Source organism: Nycticebus coucang, chromosome 6 (genome assembly GCF_027406575.1).
Source record: "Nycticebus coucang isolate mNycCou1 chromosome 6, mNycCou1.pri, whole genome shotgun sequence".
In the NCBI taxonomy this organism is placed as follows: Eukaryota; Metazoa; Chordata; class Mammalia; order Primates; family Lorisidae; genus Nycticebus; species Nycticebus coucang.
In genome coordinates, this window is record NC_069785.1 from 7,309,893 (window position 1) to 7,333,908 (window position 24,016).

The 24,016-nt window shown below is 40.3% G+C and overlaps 1 protein-coding gene across 6 annotated transcripts in view; it reads right to left on the reverse strand.

Annotated features, from left to right (window-relative positions):
• Positions 1-3,858: 3,858 nt before the first annotated feature.
• KLHDC1 (kelch domain containing 1) overlaps positions 3,859-24,016 on the reverse strand; it is a 47,809-nt gene continuing 27,651 nt past the window's right edge. The window contains exons 11-16 of one of the 6 annotated variants that reach the window (XM_053594356.1): positions 23,333-23,405; positions 17,978-18,062; positions 15,720-15,772; positions 8,307-8,720; positions 6,105-6,308; positions 3,915-4,565 (exon numbers count right to left, since the gene is read on the reverse strand). In XM_053594356.1, the coding sequence (XP_053450331.1) occupies positions 8,534-8,720; positions 15,720-15,772; positions 17,978-18,062; positions 23,333-23,405 (398 nt within the window). In that variant the 3' untranslated portion in view covers positions 3,915-4,565; positions 6,105-6,308; positions 8,307-8,533. Of the gene's footprint in view, positions 4,566-6,104; positions 8,721-15,719; positions 15,773-17,977; positions 18,063-23,332; positions 23,406-24,016 lie in introns of all 6 variants that reach the window. The other 5 variants (XM_053594357.1, XM_053594355.1, XM_053594358.1 and 2 more) reach the window with 5 other exon arrangements.

The window sequence follows — 24,016 nt, forward strand, 5'->3', positions numbered from 1 at the left end:
CCAGCCATGCTAGCCTCTCTCGGTCCTTCTAGCACGCCCAGCTCGTTCTAGCAGAAGGGCCTCACACTCGCTGTTAGGTTTCCTGGAAGTCTAAGTCCTCAATCACTTCTCACGTTGGAACTTCATCGAAGAAACCTTTCTAAATCCCCGAGAGGCCACCCCAGATTCCCAGACACTGCTAGCATCTGCAGTGCTCCACGGCATTTTATTAAAACCATCATGTGATCCTTGCCTATTGTTAGTGTCCCCCACTAGGCCGGCTGGATTGTAAACTTGAAGCAAGAACTAACTACTGTACTGGCTCGCTCCCAGTTGCAAAACTACCTCTAGGTCGCGGGCAGGGGAGGAGCTCGGTAAGTTCCCACCTAAGGGGTAAAAGGTAGGGCTTATACGGCACACCTCCTGGATGATGGACTCAATTACAACTCAAGACTTTGCCTTACAAACGCAAACCCACTAACCTAATCTTATGTACCCTTATGTTAATGCCAAATTTGAAAAAAGAAATCTGTAAATTTTAAAGTGACCCAGCTGTTAACACTGCGGCCGAGTTTGCAGCGCCACCTTGCGTTCACAGTGCTGTAACTGCATGTCTTACACATAACTCCGTCGCGCGTTGCTCAATCCCGATTACGCGAGGGGAGGGCGTTCAGAGATTAATAAAACAGTTTTAGAGGTGAAGTCTTAAATCTCAACATAGCTTTGGGCAACCTATTTTCCCATAGTGTGCCTCAGTTTCCCAAGCTTGGAAATGGAGATTAAAATATGAAAATCATAGTTTCCTGGGAGAGCGCATAAGGTAAGCAGCATAAAGCATGTAAATGTTTGTCACTTAGTAATCACTCAGTACATGGCAACTAAAAAGCATGATCCCTTACAGACTTGTTGGGAGACACACCTGTAAAGGAACACAAAATATATGATAAATACTAAAGTAGAAATTAAAGTGTCTTACGGCTATTTCATCCACATAAACAAGCATCAAAGCTAATAATGGCCTCATGTGACCAATTATACAGTGACTTCTTTGACCTCAATGAAGAATAAGTAAATTAACATTAAGGGGAAAAAATTATCTCCTGTCGAAGACATAAGTTTATTTTTTTCTTTTGGATAAAGCTAATTAGCTAGCACAGTCGCCTCAATTAGCAGGTGATTCTAGGGTGAACAATGTGAACAAGGGTGCTGTCAAGTCCTCTTTCTTGAGGACTAGTTATCTCTTGAGAACGTTATCTGTAATAGGTTGTATGTGCTGGGCTGTATAAAAACTGGCGATTTCTTTGCAATCTCTTAACTGATTGTGATGTATGCATCACATTCTAGTATAATGATTATTCAACAAAACTCTATTGCCTTCATGGAGAGGTTTTCTGGGTTGAGAGATTTTTTTTTTTCGTTCTCTTTCCCCAGTAGGGGTGCTCAGAATATGTTTGTCACAGGTATGATTGGGTTGCCATGGTAATGAGAGAGATTACTGTGAGAATCAGGAATAGATTGAGGAATGGTTTCTAATATTGTACTTGTAAAATCCTGGTTCCCACTTAGAACCAGGCTATTGCTTGATTCCTGTGGCATTATAACATCTCCTAAGTTTTACTCACTACATTCTATTCTTAGAACCCTAAAGAGCCAAAGTTTCTAGGAGGCTGAATCTGGTACCATAAACAACATTTCTGATTGCATGAATCAATACATATTTACCTAGGGTCAAATGTATACATTGAATATATATTTCATATATACATGGTATTTAATAGCACTGTTTGATTTTATTACTACTCATTTATCAAACCATACTTTTACACTGTTTATGAGAACAGTAACAAAGATTCTCTGAAACATTAATTTATTATATATAAACAGAATTTCTTAAAATATGAAAGTGTGGTGCCAGGCCCTAGGGAAACCCAGGGATCTTTTCAGGGGTTTCTCAAGAACTCCTTTTTGTTTTGTTTTTGTTTTTGTTTTGCAGTTTTTGGCCGGGGCTGAGTTTGAACCTGCCACCTCTGGCATATGGGGCCGGCGCTCCACTCTTTTGAGCCACAGGTGCTGCCCCAGCCAGCTATTTTTTTTTTATTGCAATTGGCATTGTTGTTTGGCAGGCCGGGGCCAGATTCCAACCCGCCAGCTCTGGTATGTGTGTGGCTGGGAAGAACTCCCTTTTCTAACTATGTATCTGTATGAGGTCAGATTTTCTTCACATAAGTCAATCAACACAACATATGTATGGCAAATTAAATGCAGAAGCAAATATGAGAATCTAGTTGGCTTCTAGTAAGCATATGTGTAAAAATGCAAAATACATAAAAGTTATTTTTCATTAAAAATGTTTTGTTAACATAATAGGCTTACTGTTATTTTTCAATGAATAAAAAATTTTTGAATTTAACTTTAGGTTGATTTAAAACTAAATTAAAATTTGCATTAATTTCTAATATGGCAGATCTCAATAGATAATGTCCATATAAACATAAGACCATAAATCCATATAAACATAAGACCCTCTTGGAGGGTCTCAAAAATTCTTAAAGAGTATGAAGGAGTCCTGAGACTAAATGGTCCTCAAACTAAGAGTCATCTCTGATAATGGCTGGGATATAATCAGCAACTTAATTTGAAAACAAAAACCAAACCAACAGTACAGTGTTTTGAGATTAATCACTTTCTCTTCAGAAAAATCTCCTAATTTTGACCTAAATAGTATGGAATCCAAAAATGTCAATGCATTGTAGATTCTTGGAGTATATCACTTATGCTACTTTGTATATCTATTATATATTCATACATTTGTACTTCCCTCACTCAATATCCCTCAATTATCTTAAAGACCCCAGACTTTTAATTACTGCTTATAAATTGTTTACCTTAACAAACAAAAATAAAGAAGAAAATTAGGTTAGTTTAAGATTCTCGTGAAGATAGTAAATTTTTTAAAATTCGTTATGAGTCATTTGAAATGTAATGGCTGATAATGCTTTAAAGCTTTCTACCACAGAATGCACAAAGATATCTTGCTGAAAAATTCATGTACGTGAAAAAAATAAGCGAAAAAAAAAAAAAAACCTCCTGGAACTTACAAGCAACTACAGCAAGGTTGCAGGAAACAAGGTTAATATACAAAAGTTAATCACTGTCCCATATACCAACAGTGAAAAAATGGAATTTGAAATTAAAACCACATTATCATTTATATTAACACCATCCAAAATGAAATACTTAGGTATAAGTATAACAAAATGTGTACAAGATATATATGAGGAAAGCTACAAAACTCAAGTGAAAGATTTCAAAGAAGAATTAAATAGATATTCCACAATCACAGGAAGACTCATTATTATGAAGATATGAGTTCCTGCCAACTTAATCTACAGATTCAATGCAATCCAACTCAAAAGTCCAGCAGTTTGTTTTGTACATATCAACAAACTTACTCTAAAGTTTATATGAAAAGGTAAGAAATCCAGACTAGCCAACTCAATCTGAGAAGAACAAAGTCAGAGGACTGTCACTACCCACCTTTAAGACTTGGTGTAAAATAACAGTAATCAAGAGCATAGTATTGGCAAAAACATAGACAAATAGAGCAGAATAGAAACCCCAGAAATAAACCCACCTGAAAATAGTCAACTGATCTTTGACAAAGGAACAAAGGCAATAATAATTAAGCAAAGACAGTCTTTTTAACAAATGGTGCTGGAACAACTGGACATTCACATACAAGATTAAGAATCCAAAAACCTTATATCCTCCACAAAAATTGACTCAAAATGGGTCACAGACCTATATGTAAAACACAAAACTATAACATTTCTAGAAGACAACAGGAAGAAACCTGGATAACCTTGAATGGGTAGTGATTTTTTAGATACAACATCAAAGCACAGCCCATTAAATAAATAATTGGTAAGATGAAGTTCATTAAAATATTTTTATGAAGTTTCTTATGATTTTATTTTTACTTTTGCTCTTGAAAGACAATGTCAAAGGAATGAGAAGATGAGCCACAGACTGATAGAAAATATTTGCAAAAGTCGCATCTTATAAAGGACTGTTATCTACAAATATACAAAGCATTTCAATAAAAAAATGAACAACCTGACTGAAAAATAGGGTAAGGACTTGAACAGACACCTCACCAAAGACAATATGCAGGTGGCAAATCAGCGTGTGACATATGTCACTAGGGCATCACAAATTTAAAACCATAAGATTTCACTATACAGATAGTAGAATGGTCAAAATCATCAGCACCGATGACACCACATTCCAGCAAGGCTGTGAAGCAACAGGAACTCTTCACTGCTGGTGGGGAAGCAGATTATAGCCACTTTGGAAGAGAAGCTGATGGTTTCTTACCAAACTAAACATACTCTTACCATATGATCCCACAATTTTGCTTCTTGGTATTTATCCAAATGAACTGAAAACTATGTCCATATAAAACCTGCACATGGGTCTTCATAGCAGCTTTATTCATAATTGCCAAGACTTGGAAGCAACTGAGACATCCTTCAGCAGGAATGGATAAACTGCAGCATATCCAGACAGTGGGATGTTATGCAGCACTGAAAAGAAATGAGCTGTCAAGCCATGAGAGCCATGGAGGAAACTTCAATGTTTACCACTAAGCTATGAAGCCTATCTGAAAAGGCTGCATATTGTATGATTGCAACCACAGGACATTCTGGAAAAGGCAACACCATTTAAACAGTAAAAAGATCAGTGGTTGCCAGGAGTTAGAGGGGATGGAGGAATAAACAGAGGTTTTTTGGGGCAGTGAAACTATTTTGCATGATACTACAATGGTGGACACATGTCATATGTGAGAAAAACATATTGAACACATAGCACCAGGAATGAACTCTACTGTAAACGATGGATATGAGTGACTTTCAAAAAAGTTCTATACAAGACTGTATAGCAACTTCATCAAACTGGAAATTCCAATAGAATTACATAAGTATAGTGGAAAAATAGGCATCAAAAAAGGTGAGCAGGGGGGAGTACCTGTTCCTTAAAATTGCTTCTTTTCCTTCCAAATGTTATAAAATCTAAATTTTGTCAACAACATGCACTACCCTTAAAGTTATTCTATCTTACTGAGTTACTTTATATTATTTCTCTCATATGTACATAAAAATAATGCATTCGTGTGTGAGCTGACAGTATGTACAAAGTCCTAAATATTAAAAAATATTCTTAAGTTTCTAGATGCAAGAGCCTGATATTTTTTAAAAAAGATGTTTATGCAAAGATACTATTTGGAAAAAAATTAAGTTTGATTTTAAGGAATTCTTAATTCTTCCTGACAACTCTTAAGAATATCTGAAATTCCTTTTGAGAGCCAGACTGCACACCCATTTTGTGAACCACATGAACAAAACCATAAACCCTTCTAGAAACATCTTCCACAAATAAATTCAGTAAGGAAGAGTTCAGAGGTAAAATTATGAGCCTGTCTTTGTCTAGCTCCTATACACTGCAGAGGTCAACAGCACAATTGCTCGTACCTATTAGCTGGTTGGAAGGAATGAGTGCTCAGCCTATGGAATTTCAAAACTGGATTTTTCTAGCTCCTAAAATTTCTTTATCTTCTAATAGTAGGAAAGCCCCAGTTTCAACTGAATTTTGGAAACTGAAGGTAAAATTGAAATTCCCTGCCATTCCCACTACAAGGCTACCTCAGGACACTTAATCTGTTGAAAGAGCACAGTATATTAAGTCCAATAAGAATAGTGCCCATTTTTTGTGCTATAGATTATATAATATATAGATTTTCATTCTCTTCAAGTCCAAGTACAAGTGTGTTTTTTGAGAGGGCTAATCCAACTCTTAATGTTTCAAACAAACCATTTAAAAACAGGTGATCTTTTAGGTGGCTGAAGGAGCCTCAACAGAGTTTTGCTTTGTCACCCTCGGTAGAGTGCTCTGGCATCAAAGCTCACAGCAACCTCAAACCCTTGGGCTCAAGCAATTCTCTTGCCTCAGCCTCCCAAGTAGCTGGGACTACAGGTGCCTGCCACAGTGCCAGGCTATTTTTAGAGACAGGGTCTTGCTCTTGCTCAGGCTGGCCTTGAACCCATGAGCACAGGCAATCCACCCACCTTGGCCTCCCAGAGTGCTGGGATTACAGGCGTGAGCCACTAGCCTGAAGAAGCCTCTTTGAAAGATGTTCATTCCACTCAGTAGGTTTTGGTATATTTTTGCGTTAAATGTAAAAGGTTCATACTGAAGTTCATACAAATAAAACGATTACTTCTAAGATGTATATTACTTGGGATATCCATTTTCTAAATCTGTTATGCAACCTAAAGATAAGAAAAAATGAAAACTTACACTGAAATATTTTTTGCACAATCAACTCTAATGGCTGGTTCACACTGACAATAATGAAAACAGTAATTCTGTATACCTTATACAATAAATACAAAAAATATTTCAATACATAAATAGAAGCTTTACACATCCAAAATACAGTACGCATATATGAAATATATCTCCAAAATTTAATGAAATACTATGAACTACTATGACTTTAATTACAAATTATTTACATATATTTTTCTTTCTTTCTTTCTTTTTTTTTTGAGACAGAGTCTCATTCAGTCACCCTGGGATTGAGTGCCATGGCATCCGCTCACAGCAACCTCACACTCTTGGCTCAAATGATCCTCCTGCCTCAGACTTCCAAGTAGGTGGGACTATAGGCAAAGGCCATAACGCCTGTCTAGTTTTTCTATTTTTAATAAGGATGATCTCGCTCTTGCTCAGGCTGGTCTTGAATTCCTGAGCTCAAGTGATCCACCCTCAGTTTCCCAAAGAGCAACCGTGCCCATCCCAAATTATGTATATTCAATGTAGAAATATACTTTTTATAACATTTTAAATTTCAGAGATAACTTTTATGGTGTTTTTTTTTTTTTTTGAGACAATGTCTCGCTTTGTTGCCCTCAGTAGAGTGCCGTGACCTCATAGCACACTGTAACCTCAAACTCCTGGGCTCAAGTGATTCTCTTGTCTCAGCCTCCCAAGTAGCTGGGACTGACTACAGGGCCCCACTGTAACATCTGGCTATTTTTTAGAAATGACACTTGCTCAGGCTGGTCTTGAACCCATGAGCTCAGGCAATCCACCCGCCTTGGCCTTCCAGAGTGCTTGGATTATAGGCGTGCCACCACATCCAGCCTTTTTACGGTGATATTATGGAGAATAATATATCAAGCTTTTTAGTCATTAATTGTAATTAAGAATTCAGTGGAAGGGCATGATTGTGATAAGAAAAATGTCTTGATTATGGCAAAAGTACCAAGTTATATATAGATACAGTGTTCCAGTTCTGTGTAGATAGTAATGCTAAAAAAAAGAGAAGACAGTAGATTTTCAACATCTTCGTGTCTTGAGCATCAACTTTGTAGAACGGTGTGGGCCAAAACGAAGAATTTCTATAAAGTCAAATTACTAGATAACCACATTTCATTACTTACAAAAATTACTGAGAAGCACTCTTCCAAGGCAAAACATATTTCTTTTTTCTTTTCTTTTTTGAGACAGTCTCAAGCTGTCGCCCTGGATAGAGTGCTGTGGCGTCACAGCTCACAGCAACTGCAAACTCTTGGGCTTAAGCGATCCTCTTGCCTCAGCCTCCCAAGTAGCTGAGATTACAGGTGCCCACCACAACACCTGGCTATTATTTGGTTGTAGTTGTCATTGTCATTTGGTGGGCTGGGCTGGGTTCCAACAGCCTCGGTGTATGTGGCTGGCGCCTTAGCTGCTTGCAGATGCCAAGCCACAAAGCATATTTCAACATGTCTCGAGAGTTAATAAATATACTGTTTCTCAATATTTAAAGCCTTTATGATAAATAAACTTTCACTTCATATATTTGAAAACATGTTCTTTATATATATAATGGACAAACTAACAATTTAGAAGTAACAGAAGACAACTGAAGTCATTCGTTGCCCTGCTCACATAAAACTGAGGAAAAGTTGCAATCATGCCTAAGAATACTAAGTGCTAATAGGGAAGGAGTTTAGTATTTAATACCATGTGTTTGCCTATTTTGTAATATTTGGTGAGCTATATTAGTTATTTACGAAGAAGTTATTTAATAACCAAGTTATTTAAGGAGAAGCTTAGGTAGTTTCAAAATGATGTGAGAAAATTTATTCTTTTTGAAAGTTAATATTTAGTATTTTGTTGGGAATTTTCTGGCGTCCTTGGGGGTAATTTGTTATTCTCAAATTTGTGTAATCTTTCCAGTAAAGAGTACACACTGAGTTAAAATCTGTTATAATTGTACTTACTTTCAGAAAGAATATTTGCTCTGCAGCTTAAGAGGAAATTTGTTTACAAATATAACTTAATCTGCATTCACATCTTTTTTCCATATATCCCATGGCATAGAATCACTTAAACAGACCATTTTTGTTTCAAATTTTATCCTTTAAATAATGTCTGAAATTTGGGAGTGTAATATGTATAGTCCAATTAAAATGTTAAAACATATTAAATACATAGAGTATATAACAGTTTAATTGCTACTGATCCACTGATATTTATTGTCTGTTTCTTCTTTTTGGATTCTTTGTTCTTCTCGGTGATTAGTTGCAGTCCAAAATGTTATTTTTTTGAGTACTTGTTGCAGAAGCTTTGGAGGTAATAAAGATATCTGACTTTCTAAAATGATAGCATTTTTACCAATGCAATCAAGACATGACCTGTAAATGAAACATAACAGAATTATTAATTTTGAACCCAAAATTAACTATATATTTATAGTTAATAATTCTTGTATGGGTTTGTGTGTGTGTGTGACAGAGTCTCACTATGTCACCCTCGGTAGAGTTCCGTGGCATCACAGCTTACAGTAACCTCAAACTCTTGGGCTTAAGTGATTCTCTTGCCTCAACCTGCCCAGGAGCTGGGACTACAGGCGCCCGCCACAGGTGCCTGCCACAACGCCTGGCAAATGTCTCCATTTTTAGTAGAGACAGTCTCCTCTTGCTCAGGCTGGTCTTAAACTCCCAAGCTCAAGCGATCCTTCCGCCTGGGCCTCCCAGACTGCTGGGAGTATAGGTGTGAGCAGCAGCCTGGCTGAGAAGAGGGACTATTCATCTTTGTTTTCTCCTATTGTCTTGATAGAGTAAGTGGGAAATGCTGGACAACTGCTGGACAACTGGTCATGGTGAACAGGCCTCCCTCAATAAACAGCACTATAGTCAAGTTTTAATGTACAAAATACAGTCAGCATGGAAAGGGCATACACCCATTCACAGAGAAGAGGACAGTATTAGCACCAGTGGTGATACAAAGAAGCCTAAGACTGGAGGCCCTCTGAGTGTCACCTCCAACACAGGTCTGTCCAGCCGGCTGTCATTTCCCCTTCTCTCATTTCTATACTGTTTTATCGCCCCGTCATTGCTTGCCTTTCCTCCCTAACCCCTCTTTTGGGCTCTTTGGAACGCCTGTGGTACGTTCTCCAAACACCCCTGCTTCCTCTGACTTTCTGAAATCTACGAGTTATGCTGAGTGCAGTCTACCGAGAAAGGAGGGCTCATCCCGCGTGTCTCCATTTCAGCTCCGGAGCCAGCGCCAGACGCCGCCTGGGCGCTCACCGCCGCTCGCAGGCGGCGCCACTACCAACCTGCTCACTCTCCCTGTCCCTGTCACTGGGGACGCTCGCCACAGTCTCCGTGCTCAACCGATCCGCACCTGAGTGGAGAACCCTTTTCCATCTTTGTGACCCCCTCTCTCCAGGGCAGTCCCACCTCTGAATCTCAGACTCCCACACCCTCCCGGTGGACCACAAGCTATTACCCGTGTAATTCTTGCACTGCATTTACTTAAGTGTGCACTTGCACTAACTCCTCGGATCCTTCCAGTTTGTACGTCCTTTCCTACCCAGCCTCGTCCGTATGCACTTCAGTCTCTCGCCGTAACTTTAATCCCCCTCTCCACTGTCCCTGTTTGGCGTCTTCCCGGCCAGTCAATCCAGCCAGTCCTCCCCTGTTTGTCCCTGCCACTGGCCGAGTCCTGCTGCTGGGAAGACGCGGCGCCACCGCGTGCGGACTAGGTCCTGTCTCAGCGACGCTCGCAGTCCCGTCAGCAGTCACTGCAGCAGCTGATTCACACGTTTTCACGGCTCTTCGTATCTTTGCCTCTCTTTTTTCTCCTCAGATGACCTCGCTCTCAACAAAAATCTTCTCAGTGCCCCTGCTCCAACAAGTTTTCTGTTCTTGTGTCCATTCTTCCTTCTTTCTCCACTATTTCAAAAGAAAAGAACCCTCCTCCAATCAAGGGCTAATTTAAAACCCCGGTTGCTAAAATACATCTCAAGACTCAGTTTTCTCTGTGTGTTCTGGTGTTTCTGACAACTCACTTCCCAGTGACTTCCCTTAGCACACAAACAGGTAGACGGCCCCTCCCTCCGCGAGTGCTCCTCCCTCGGTGGGCTCTGCTCCCTCGGTGGGCTCTGCTCCCTCCGCGACTGCTCCTCCCTCGGTGGGCTCTGCTCCCTCGGTGGGCTCTGCTCCCTCCGCGAGTGCTCCTCCCTCGGTGGGCTCTGCTCCCTCGGTGGGCTCTGCTCCCTCCGCGAGTGCTCCTCCCTCGGTGGGCTCTGCTCCCTCGGTGGGCTCTGCTCCCTCCGCGAGTGCTCCTCCCTCGGTGGGCTCTGCTCCCTCCGCGAGTGCTCCTCCCTCGGTGGGCTCTGCTCCCTCGGTGGGCTCTGCTCCCTCCGCGAGTGCTCCTCCCTCGGTGGGCTCTGCTCCCTCCGCGGGCTCTGCTCCCTCCGCGAGTGCTCCTCCCTCGGTGGGCTCTGCTCCCTCCGCGACTGCTCCTCCCTCGGTGGGCTCTGCTCCCTCGGTGGGCTCTGCTCCCTCGGTGGGCTCTGCTCCCTCCGCGACTGCTCCTCCCTCGGTGGGCTCTGCTCCCTCGGTGGGCTCTGCTCCCTCGGTGGGCTCTGCTCCCTCCGCGAGTGCTCCTCCCTCGGTGGGCTCTGCTCCCTCCGCAAGTGCTCCTCCCTCGGTGGGCTCTGCTCCCTCGGTGGGCTCTGCTCCCTCCGCGAGTGCTCCTCCCTCGGTGGGCTCTGCTCCCTCCGCGAGTGCTCCTCCCTCGGTGGGCTCTGCTCCCTCCGCGAGTGCTCCTCCCTCGGTGGGCTCTGCTCCCTCCGCGAGTGCTCCTCCCTCGGTGGGCTCTGCTCCCTCCGCGAGTGCTCCTCCCTTGGTGGGCTCTGCTCCCTTGGTGGGCTCTGCTCCCTCCGCGAGTGCTCCTCCCTCGGTGGGCTCTGCTCCCTTGGTGGGCTCTGCTCCCTCCGCGAGTGCTCCTTCCTTCGTGGGCTCTGCTCCCTCCGCAAGTGCTCCTCCCTTGGTGGGTGCTGCTCCCTCGCGAGTGCTCCTCCCCAGGGGCCATCCTGGCTCCCACCTCCACCTTCCTATTTCCTAGTATTAACTCCACAATGCTTTCCCTTCCCCTTCCTTTTCTCTCCCTCCTTTCCTTCTTCCCTTTCTCTCTCTGTTCTTTCTTCCTTCCCTCCCTTTTCTTTCTTCTTCTTTTTTTTTTTTTGAGACAGAGTCTCACTTTGTCACCCTGGTAGAGTGCTGTGGGGTCCTATCTCACAGCAACCTCAAACTCTTGGGCTCAAGCAATCCCCTTGCCTCAGCCTCCAGAGTAGCTGGGACAATAGGCTCCAGACACAATGCCTGGCTTTTTTTTTTTTTTTAGAGATGCGGTTTTGCTCTTGCTCAGGGTGGTCTTGAACCTGTGAACTCAGGCAATCTACCTGCCTCCTCCCTCAGCTTCCCAGAGTGCTAGGAGTACAGGTGCGAGCCACCTTGCCCGGCTCTCTCTTTCTTTCTTCCTCTTTTTTCTTCCATCCTTCCTCACTCTCTCTTTTTGTTTTTTCTTGAGACAAAGTCTCTCTCTTGTCCCCCAGACCGGAGTACAGTGGTGTGATCATGGCTCACTGAAGCCTGGGAACTCTGACCTCAGCCTTCAGTGTAGCTGGACTACAGGCGTACCACCACACCTGGCTGAGTTTTCTAATCTTTTATAGAGATGTGGTTTCACTATGTTGCTCAGGCTGGTCTCAAACTCCTGGCCTCAATGAACCCTCCCACCTGAACCTCCCAAAGTACTGAGATTACAGACTTGAGCACTGTGCCTGGCCCTCCATAGTGTTTTCCAACCCAAATACTCTGAGACTGCTTTACAGTAGCCTTTCCGTCTTCCTCAGTTCTCTCCTCTCTGTTTCAGCACTACCCCTAGCTCCTGGCTCACCTTCAACTTCTCTGGTCACTTGCTTGCTGCCTCTTTTTCTTCTGCCTGCTTTTCCTAATGCTCTGTTATTCCTTCTTACTCTTCTTTTTTTTTTTTTGGTTTTTGGCTGGGGCTAGGTTTGAACCTGCCACCTCTGGTATACGGGGCCGACACCCTACTCCTTGAGCCACAGGTGCCGCCCTATTCCTTCTTACTCTTAAAACTCTTCCTGGCCAGAACTAACCCCTGCTCATTAATTTTCCAGTGATTCTTTTTTTATTTTTCCAGTGCTTCTTAAATTTTATGTCTAGCCCAGATCCCCGTCCATGCATTTAACTAATGGATATCTCCTCTAGAAGCCCCATAAGCTCTTTTTTTTCTTGTAGAGACAGAGTCTCACTTTACTGCCTTCGATAGAGTGCCACGATGTCACAGGACTCACAGCAAATTCTAGCTCTTGGGCTTAAGCGATTCTCCTGCCTCAGCCTCCCGAGCTGGGACTACAGGAGTGCGCCACAACCCCCGGCTATTTTTTGGTTGCAGTTCAGCCAGGGCTGGGTTTGAACCCGCCACCCTCGGTATATGGGGCCGGCGCCCTACTCACTGTGCCACAGGTGCAGCCCCCTCATAAGCTCTTAATGTTCAATTATGTCCAAATTCACCATTTCTACCCTCCCCATCTTGGAGCTGGTCCCCTTTCCACACACCCCCGCCCCCCATTAATCCTTCTCTCTCCTTTCCCTTGGCACCTATTCAACTATAGGGTTAGGGTTAGGGTTAGGTAAAACCCCATTTACCTCTTACATCCTTCTCTCTTCCTTTCTTTCCCAGCCCCAACCAACAGATCAGACACTGATCAGACACTCACTTTGTTCCTAGACTACCACACTAGTCTCTTTATCCACTTCCTTACCTTACCTAATCATGTGTCCCGTTGTTTTTCATCCACTCTGTTGACAGAGGAATTTTCTAACTGATAATAGTATAATCATCTCATTCCCCTGCCCCGAATGTTTCAGTGGTTCATAATCTTCCAGATACTGTAAACTCCTTTGCCTGAGGACAGAGGCCCTATATGACATGTGGCTTCTGATTTCCCATTTAGCTTTATTTCTTGCAACTTTCCACCTCATACGTATCATCCAATTCTCAGGAATTCAATTTCCAGAACACAGCACACTCTTATATATATATATCTTTATACTTAAACACTTACAAAGCTTGTTCATGGAAAATTCTTTTTTGAGACAGAGTCTCACTATGTCGCCTTCAGTTGAGTGTCATGGTGTCACAGCTCACAGTAACCTCAAACTCTTGGGCTTAAGCAATTCTCTTGCCTCAGCCTCCCGAGTAGCTGGGACTACAGGCACCCGCCACAATGCCTAGTCCACTTTTTATATTATTAGTAATTTACAGGAAAGGCCCCACCTTGTCGTTTCATAGTATACTGCCTGCCCATGTAGGCACTCAAGCATTTCCTGATCCCTGCATTTGAGGAACTTGCAATCAGTTTATATTCATAAGAAAAGTTAAGAAACAATACAGGGCATTATAAGTCATTACAGCAAAACTTTCCAAACTGGTCCTGTACATGAGAGTTAGCATGGCATCTTTAAAAAATTTCAGGGTTCAAAAAGGATGGAGACTTTGCAGCCTTTGTATTAACATGGTTGGAAGTGGAACACATTATTCTTAGTAAAGCATCACAAGAATGGAAGAGCACGAATCTTATGTACTCAATTTTGATATGAGGATAATTAATGACATAGTGGGGGTGGGGGAAGGGGAGAGCAGAGAGAGAAAGAAGGAGGGAGGGGTGGGGAAAGGAAGAGCAGAGCGAGGGAAGAAGGGAGGGGGTTGGGGCCTTGGTGTGTGCCACACCTTTTGGGGGCAAGACACAATTGTAAGAGGGACTTTACCTAACAAATGCAATCAGTGTAGCCTGGCTTCTTGTATCCTCAATGAATCCCCAACAATAAATTAAAAAAAAAAATTTCAGGGTTCAGGCCACACTCTAGAATAATTAAAATATAATATGTGGGGACAGAATACAGCCATTGGTATTTTCTAAAGCTTCCCCTAAGAATCTAACATGCAGATAAGTTTGAGAACTACTGTGCTAAAAGAAGGAGCAGATAAGACTTCAGGAAAGTCCAGAGTGAGCTAGTCCACTGGTTTTCAAGTGATTCGATGTGTAAAACGTCTGGACTTCCAGTAAATATTCTTTAAAACACACATGTCCTCTCGCTCATATTCTCTGTCTCTTGTCTGCCTTTACCCACGTTATTCCCACTGCATAAAATTCTCACACTTGCTCATTAGGCAACTTCTGCTTCTCTCAAATCCTTCTTCCCAACTCTCACGGGCAGAAACAGGGGCTTTCCCCACAGTAAACTTTGTATAGACTCCCTACAGAGCAGGCGCACATGAGTGAACACAGTGTAAGTCATACCGCCAACTCAGTAACAGCTTTGGGATGTGGGTCTGTGGCCAGTCCTCCACCCTGTGGGTCCCTCCTCTGTGGATTCCATCCACTGCAATTAGGCCTATGATGGCAGCATCTGTACCCAGCAGGCACAGACTTTTTTTTCTCATTATTCCCTAGATGATACAGCATAACAACTATTTACGTAGCATTTAAATTGTACTAGTTATTATGAATAATCTAGGGACGATTTATAGCACATGGAGGTTGTGCACAGGTTACGTGCAAATACCACACCATTTCATGCCAAGGACTTGGGCATCCACAGTCTTTGGAATCTGTCGGGGAAGGGCTGTTCTGAAACCACCCTCCTCAGGTACTGAGAGATGACCGAATATAACATACTTATTATATATCTATTATTCTAATTTCTAAAAAGTTAAATATAAAAAAAGCAGTCTTAGAATTAAAGAAATACAGTAGGTATAATATTACCATATGAACTAAATGTAATTTTATTTATTTTTTTTTTTTGGTAGAGACAGAGTCTCACTTCATGGCCCTGGGTAGAGTGCCGTGGCCTCACACAGCTCACAGCAACCTCCAACTCGTGGGCCCAAGCGATTCTCCCGCCTCAGCCTCCCAAGTAGCTGGGACCACAGGCGCCCGCCACAATGCCCGGCTATTTCTTGGTTGCAGTTTGGCCGGGGCTGAGCTTGAACCCGCCACCCTCGGTATATGGGGCCGGCGCCCTACCGACTGAGCCACAGGCACCGCCCAACTAAATGTAATTTTATAAATAAAACAAAAATGTGAAGGCATTATGTATTTTAATATTAAAAATCACAGTGGTAAAAGGTTCACAATTATAAATTTGATTTTACTCTTGGAAAGATGTAAATATTTTCTCCAATTCAAGTCATAAACTACCTGAAAATACTATAACTATTTATAGTATTTTATATATAATACTTCCCCAAAGGAGAAATTATTATATATTCATAGCATATATGTAAAAATATTAAATACATTTGCTTACCTGAGTAGTGAATAAGGCTGTGTCTGAAAGATCAGTAAATCATTACAGTGACCCTATTCAACATAAAAAGATCTTATCAGGATTTTTAATATAAATAATAGTATATTAATAATTGAATATTTTTATTTCCTAAATGTAAAAGAAATTGTATGAGGCAGCAAATAAATCTCACTACCTGTTGACACACACAAGTGTACACACACACAGGCATTTACTTACACAGACATACATGGGTGTGTCAGTACACCTGCTATCCACAAACACTGGGTTAGTGGTTACCAATTTTCAATGACTAAACTTTTACCTAATCAATAGCCTACAAAATTGCAAATTAAAAAACCAGAAACATGCTCTTCTCTGAGAACTATGAGTTAAAAATGCTAACAGTATGCCTTTAAAAGTTTTGGCTTAAAAAAATCATAACAGTAGTGGCGTTTCAATTTTTGGGTTTTTGAAGCCGAACTTTTTCTTTCAAATAACTCTATTTTAAAATGTCCTTTCGGCTCAGCACCCATAGTACAGTGGTTACAGCACCAGCCACATACACCAAGGGTGGCGGGTTTGAATTCGGCCTGGGCCAGCTAAACAACAACAACTGCGACAAAAAATAGCTGGGCATTTTGGTGGGTGCCTGTAGTCCCAGCTACGTGGGAGGTGGAGGCAAGAGAATTGTTTAAACCCAAAAGTTTGAGGTTGCTGTGAGCTATGATGCCACCGCACTCTAACACAGTGAGACTCTGTCTCAAAAATAAAATAAAATAAAACTTCCTCATGGAGTATAGCTTTGTTTACATAATGGACCCTTTATAAAGTAATTAAAAAGTGACCTTTGGGGGCAGTGCCTGTGGCTCAAAGGAGTAGGGCGCTGGCCCCATATACCAGAGGTGGTGGGTTCAAACCCAGCCCCAGCCAAAAACTGCAAAAAAAAAAAAGTGACCTTTGGAATAAATAAATAAATAAATAATAAAAAAAAATAAAAAAGCACACACACAAAATAAAATAAATACAACTTCTTCTTTATTCTGTTTCCCTTTTCCAAGTGGTCCCAGGTTTCTCTGGGAATTCTTAATTTGAAAATCAAAATCTGGAAGACTTTTTGAACAATGCATCTCATCTGAAAGTTAATGTGGTAGGAATCACAGAAGATTTCTCTAATCATCTCAAATAGGTTTTTATAATTTTATAAGTTTTAGTCACAATTTTAATCAGAATTCTTCTTTTACTGATAAACTTTGTATGCTAAATCAAGGTTTCCAGTGCCAAGTAAGAAAAGACAAACCACGAGATTTGCTTTTAGAATAAATGCAAAGTTATAATTTTAATCTTTTAATAAAGCACTGAATTCTCAACTGAAGAAAGCTCTAAACATTCAATATACATAAGATTTAAGTTGGCAGCCTTTCCAAATTCCCTGGAGAGAAGCCACCCTCCTGTCTCATGGGTCTGGAGATACCTGCTCCTGAACAGGTGAAGGCAGTCAGTCTTCCCCGGGGGCCACCTCTGACCGCCAGCATCCTGCCATTCTCCAGGGCCCCGTGCTACCCAGTGCAATCGTTCCTGAACTCCGGGCTTCTCACATAGCATTCAGATATGGCCTCCCTTCTCTGAATCTCCCACGGTGCTATGAGCGTAAGAATAATACTCTCCAAATACTACTCACTCACTCTTTTGACCTTCGTTTTGTCAGATTTTTAAAACTGAAAAGTTTTAAACTCAAATGCAAAAAGTGCATAAAATAAAAAGAAAATACACTTCAAAGATTTCTACAAAGTAGTTTCTTCTTGAGGGAAGAAGCTAGCAGGTCAGATTCAGAAGGAATAACAGGTAGCTTAAACTGTGTTGAGGATGTCCTAGTTCTTATATTAGTTGGCAAATTTCATGGGTATTTATTATTAGGCTTAGCATCTACATTATAAATATGCTTTTATGTATCAAATATTATACATACTATTTTCATTCAATAAAATTATAGATATCCATATTATGGTGCAGCTCAAAGAGAAAAGGAAAGGAAAAGTCATCCTTTAAAAGCTCTTCTTAATAATTTGACTAATGAAATTAATAGGCCTATTTTGATTTATAAATCCAAAATATCCTGAAATGCTTCATGCATGTAAAAGCCACTTATTATGAAGATAATTCGTGCCACAGAGTAACACTTCATGCCATTTTGGAATATCAGCATGCTTGCTGAATAGCCATTTAGTTTCAATAACACAATTATTCACAAGAAATGTTTAGATATAAGATTTTCTTACTGTATCCAAGGAAAGTAAATCATCTTTGCTCCCACCAAATACCATTATTTCATTTTCTTTTCCCAAACAGGCTGTGTGCCATAACCTATAATTGAAAATTATAAACAGAGTGAAATACTATCAGGGAAGGAACTGTACTTTACATGCACATCAATTCTAAATTGCACTTTAAAATTTAATCTATTTCTAAAGAGGCATGATTGAACTTAAACCTTGTATCCTCAAAGGAGTTAGATTGTAAAGACTCCTCTAGAATTAATTAAAAATCATATCACTTCAATTAATAATGACTCTTAATAATTCTTTCTGTTATATCCCACAACCTTTTCCTAACCTCTTTATCTTATACCTATTATCCCTGGAATGAAGTAAATTAAAATGCAACTGATCACCTCACTGCTGAAACAGACACTTTCCCAGCTCTCTGCTACCATCTCCCATGTTAATGTTCTCACTGTTTTTGCCTCTTTCTTCCCTGCTCTCTGCTCCCTGTTACCTGAAAAACCCAATTTGGTGCTCCCTTCACATTTCTGTGGTCACACCACTCATCACTCTGGGGAGGTAATTCCAGAGTATGTCCCCAGTTCTTCTGTCTCTAGTGTCTCCCAACTACACACAACTAATAACTAATATTTTCCAAGTATAATTTTTAATCACTGTAATTTTCTTATTAGCATCTGTGCTACCGGTAGCTGTCTTTCCCACCCAAAGAAGCCCTCTACTTAAACCAAGTTCATTTCTTTGCTTCTCCCAAGAGAAAATCTTGTATCCACCTCTAGACCAGTGGTTATCAACCTTCCTAATGCCGCAACCCTTTAATACAGTCCAAAAGGGTCGTGACCCACAGGTTAAGAACGGCTGCTCTAGGCTTTTGTTCACTGTTCCTTGTGCTTCGAATAATAAATCATTCTCTCAGGGCCTTAAAAACAGCTCAAATTTCAAATACCCACCCAAACTGGTTTTGTTACCACCTCTGTTCAGCTCCCTTCAATATTTATGTGTTCGTTTTATGTATTTTGGAAATAAGCTGCTCTGTATAGCACTTTAACTGTGTGACGTGTCTTCTAGCTATCTAAGAAGATCAGGAGGTGCTATGGCCAGAAACTGCCGCTGGCTGCTCAAAGTCTGCTGTGAGTCTTTCCATGTTCAGTGACATCGTGGCCATAGCTTGACATTGGCCATGATGGGAGTACAACTTGGAGATCAGCAATGGCTATGAACTAAAGTTTTCTTTCTCCCCTCTGGAGAGGGCTGCTAACTGATTGCCAGCACACCACCAGACCTTGGAGAACCTGAGTTTATGCTTCTCTTTTATATGGCATTTTATACCTTGTAGGTGCTCAAAAGCTTTTGACTAACAAAGCAAACACACACACACACACACACACAAATATCAAATAATTCAATCAAGGATTAAACATAAAAATTATTAATAAAGGAATCGGGCATCTAATGTTCTTTTGGAAATGGTCTGATAGGTCATCTCTACTTCCAATTTCACATTCTCTACAAATAATGAGTTTTTTTAAATTTCAGATTGATAGAAGGGTACAAACAATTAGGTTACACTCTTTGCATTTGTTAGCTAGTTGTAGTCCAAGTTGTAGTTGAGCCCTTCACCTAGGAGGTGTGATGTATACCCTTACATTGTGCCTGTTAGGTGGTAGCTCACCAGCCCCCCTCCCTCTTCCTCCTTGCCCCCTCACTCCCCCCACATTTGAATGTAGCTGTGTTTTTCTCTCATGTGGGAGTATAGTTGTTCATCTACCGGTTTCAATAATTTTATGGTTTTATTAATTTCAATATTTCCAGAGACTCTAACTCTCAAAAAAAGTTCATGTAAATTTCTCAATTTTAGAGGATAAATTAAGGATTTTACAAAGTTGTTGCTTTGACTGTGAGATTACTTTTCTTTTATTTTGAGACAGAGTCTCACTTTGTTACCCTCGGTACAGTGATGCGCCATCAAAGCTCACAGCAACCTCAAACTCTTGGGCTAAAGTGATCCTCTTGCCTCAGCCTCCCCAGTAACCGAGACTAGAGGCACCTGCCACAATGCCTAGCTATTTTTAGGGGTGGGGGTCTTGCTGTTGCTCAGGCTGGTCTTGAACTTGTGAGCTCAGGTGATCCACCCACCTCAGCCTCCCAGAGTGCTGGGATTACAGGTGTGAGCCATTGGCTGATTACTTTTCTTAATATACCAAATTGCTAAGCAATAGATGCTCAAAATAATTATACATCATCACGTATATTATTAGCATATAACTTATATTTAGTACATTTATCCCTTTTTCTTAAGTTCTATAAGTATAAGCAATGGCATTATGTACAATTTGTTAAACCAAATACTTTCCCCCAATCATGCACACATTCAACAACAAATTCACTTGTGACCCAGGGTAGAAGTGAATCATTTAGAAATGTTGTTCAGGAAATACTGTGCCCAATTCTCCATCTTATATGGTAAGATATAAATTGATATACATCTTCAGCAAGAATCCAAATTAGATTAGATTAGATAGGGACTGGAAAAAGGCCTGGGTAAAGGAGACAGAATATAGTGAATGCCCATTTGTAAGGGAAGGAATAGATTAATCTCCTGGAGAGAAGGCTATGTGTAACCTTGGCAATATTCTTAGACTCTAAACAGAACTGAAGGGTCTATATGCCAACATTGTATCTGATGTCTTTTACAGACACACACAAAAAGAGTCCTTGCTGATAGCCACAGATATGGCTTTTCAACCAAGCACAGAATTAGCTAAGGTGAGACCTGGAGAAGAGTTACTCTGTAAAACAATGGTTCTCAACCAGGGGCAGTCTGTCTCCCAAGGAAACACCTGACAGTATGTGGAGGCATTTTTGGTTGCCACAACTTGGGGAAAGGGAAGGTGGTAGTGCTGGCTATCAGGTAAAGGCCGGGATGCTGTACCATCCTACAACACATAGGACACTCTAATGACAAAGAATTTTTTGGTCCAGAATGTCAATAGTTCTGAGGTTGAGAAATGTAGAGTTCTAAGAGGAGAATTGGGCAGCTTACATTTCAAAATACAATTTGGAAAAGTTTGCACAAAATGCTTATAGGTGTTAACTGTCACTTTCATAAAATTAGCACACACATACACATATATGTTCTCCTTACCCTCACTGTACCCCACCTGTTCTCCTCCTCACCTCATACCTGGAGATAGATCTGCCTCTGTCTTATCTGCCTGAGGGAAACTCTGGCCTGGATTTCATCCTCGAAGAACACTGGCAAGCCTTTCCTGCCTTGACTTTGGTGACATCTAGCTTGCAACCTGATGTCTTTTCTACAGACTGATAGTTTATGTCCTTTCACAGCTGCTCTAAACTTATCACCTAAACATTCTAATAAAGCATATTATTTACATGACACATCAGCTGAATTAAAAGAAATCTCTTTACATAGCTCTAGTTCTAACTAGTAATTATTGATAATAGTTGTGTTGTTCTAATTACTTATTAAGGATTAGAATATAAAATAGGAACAATTTAAAAATTAAACATTTTGAGTACCACTTTGTCTATAATTAATGAATTTATACAATTAAACAATTGGAAGATACTTAAGAGGTTATCTAGTCCAACTCTTTCATTTCACACATGAATAAATGATCGCTCAGTTCCTTTAAGTGACTGTTCAAAGCCAAGAAACTAAGTAGAAGCTGAGCAAGGACTAGAACATTGGCTCCCAATTTTATATTAATTTTATATTAAGCTATATAATTTTATATTAAGATATATAAAATTCCTTAAGTTAAAGAAAAATTTCAAAATAACCAGAATTGTTAAAATAATAAATTCCAACGAAGTTTTATACATGAAGATAAAATAATCACATATGTAATTATGATAAACTCTAAATGTATTTGAATATTAACATAGACATACATATTTATAGGCCTTTTTCTCAAGTAAATTACTTGTCATTTATTACATAACAAAATACATATCATATTTATACTAGTAGCTTAAATAACCTATAGAAAAAAATCTGAAATACATGACATGAAAGGGAATTAAATCTATTTCTGACTGTAATGATTATAATGGAAAGAATCTGAATTTCCTATGAAGATATTTTATTATACTATTCAATCAAATTAAAAAAATAAGAACTATAGTACTAATGTGATTTTCTTGGTAGTCTAATAGTATATTGTTTCTACAATTTTTTATCCTATTATATACCGTAAAACTGATACATTTTCTTTTTTAAAAAATTTACATTAATGAATACATCATACAATTTTTTTTTTCAGACAGGGTCTTGCTCTTTTGCCTAGGCTAGAGTGCCATAGCATCATAGCTCACAGCAACCTCAAACACCTGTGCCTCAGCTTCCCAAGTAGCTGACACCACAGGCATGTGCCACCATGCCCGGCTAATTTTTGTATTTTTGTAGAGACGGGGTCTCCTCTTGCTCAAGCTGGTCTCGAATACCTAGCCTCAAGCAATCCTCCTGTCTTGGTCTCTCAGAGTGCTGGGATTACAGGCATGAGCCTCCACGCCTGGCCATATCATATAATTAATAAAGAAAGACAGTAAGTTCAAATCTACTGGATCAACATGAAAGCAAATTTCCTCATTAAATAACTTTAAACTTCTTCTAAAAACAAATTACTATTAAAAAAAAACAAAACAAAAACACCCCGGGCGGCGCCTGTGGCTCAAGGAGTAGGGCGCCGGTCCCATATGCCGGAGGTGGCAGGTTCAAACCTAGCCCCGGCCAAAAAAAAAAAAAAAAAAAACCCATTCTAGGGGGAAGGCGGAAAAGGGTGATTGGTGGGATTACACCTGCGGTGCATCTTACAAGGGCACATGTGAAACTTAGTAAATGTAGAATGTAAATGTCTTAACACAATAACTAAGAAAATGCCAGGAAGGCTATGTTAACCAGTGTGATGAAAATGTGTCCGATGGTCTATAAAACCGGTATATGGTGCCCCATGATCGCATTAATGTACACTGCTATGATTTAATAATATAAAAAAAAAACCATTCTCATCTACTTGTTAAAAATATTAACATTTTAAAGATTAACATTATATGATGCTTTAAATTATCTTAGTCTTCATGTTTATTAGGCAAGATTATGCATTTACCTAACATTTTCAAATACACAAATGTGAGTTAAAAATACATAGATAATTTATAACAATCTGATATAAATAAAATGATAATTCTATTGTTTAAGTAACATTAAGCTTATTTGAAAGGCAGCCTTCCTGAGGGTTTATGGCTTCAAAGGCAACATTGCAAATTCAGTACTATATTTTAATACTTTAAAAATTCTTAACTATTTTACTATTTATCAACTTCTAGACTTACCTAGGTCTTGTTTTTGGTAAATGTGTAAGTTGCTTCCAACAATTTGTTACGACATTGTGAATCCAACCATCACCTGCAATATTATGACAGTTCAGACATTAAGATTAGGTTTTTGGGATGTAACTTTAAGTCTCCCCCCCAAAATTTATCATGTTACATTTAAATGACTATGTTTTCTGTGTGTGCATATTTTATTTTTTTAATCTTTATTTATTTCCTTTTTTTAGAGACACAGTCTCACTTTGTCGCCCTCGGTAGAGTGCTATGGCATTACAGCTCACAGCAACCTCTAACTCCTGGGTTTAGGCGATTCTCTTGCCTCAGCCGCCCGAGTAACTGGACTATAGGCGCCCGCCATAACGCCCGGCTATTTTTTTGTTGCAGTTTGGCCAGGGTGGGGTTCAAACCCGCCACCCTCTGTATATGGGGCCAGCGCCCTACCCAATGAGCCATAAGCACTGCCCCGGGTGTGCATATTTTATTATAAGATTTTCAAACATGCACAAAAGTAGAGTGACCATGACAATGAACCTCCACATATCCCAGATTCAACAACTATCAAGATTTTTCCATGTGCTCCATTTATCTTTTGGTCATCTTCATAGCTAAAGCTTTTAAATCCAAGATCTCCTATCATTTTCCCCATACATACTTCAGTATGCATTACTAAAAAAAAAAAAATTG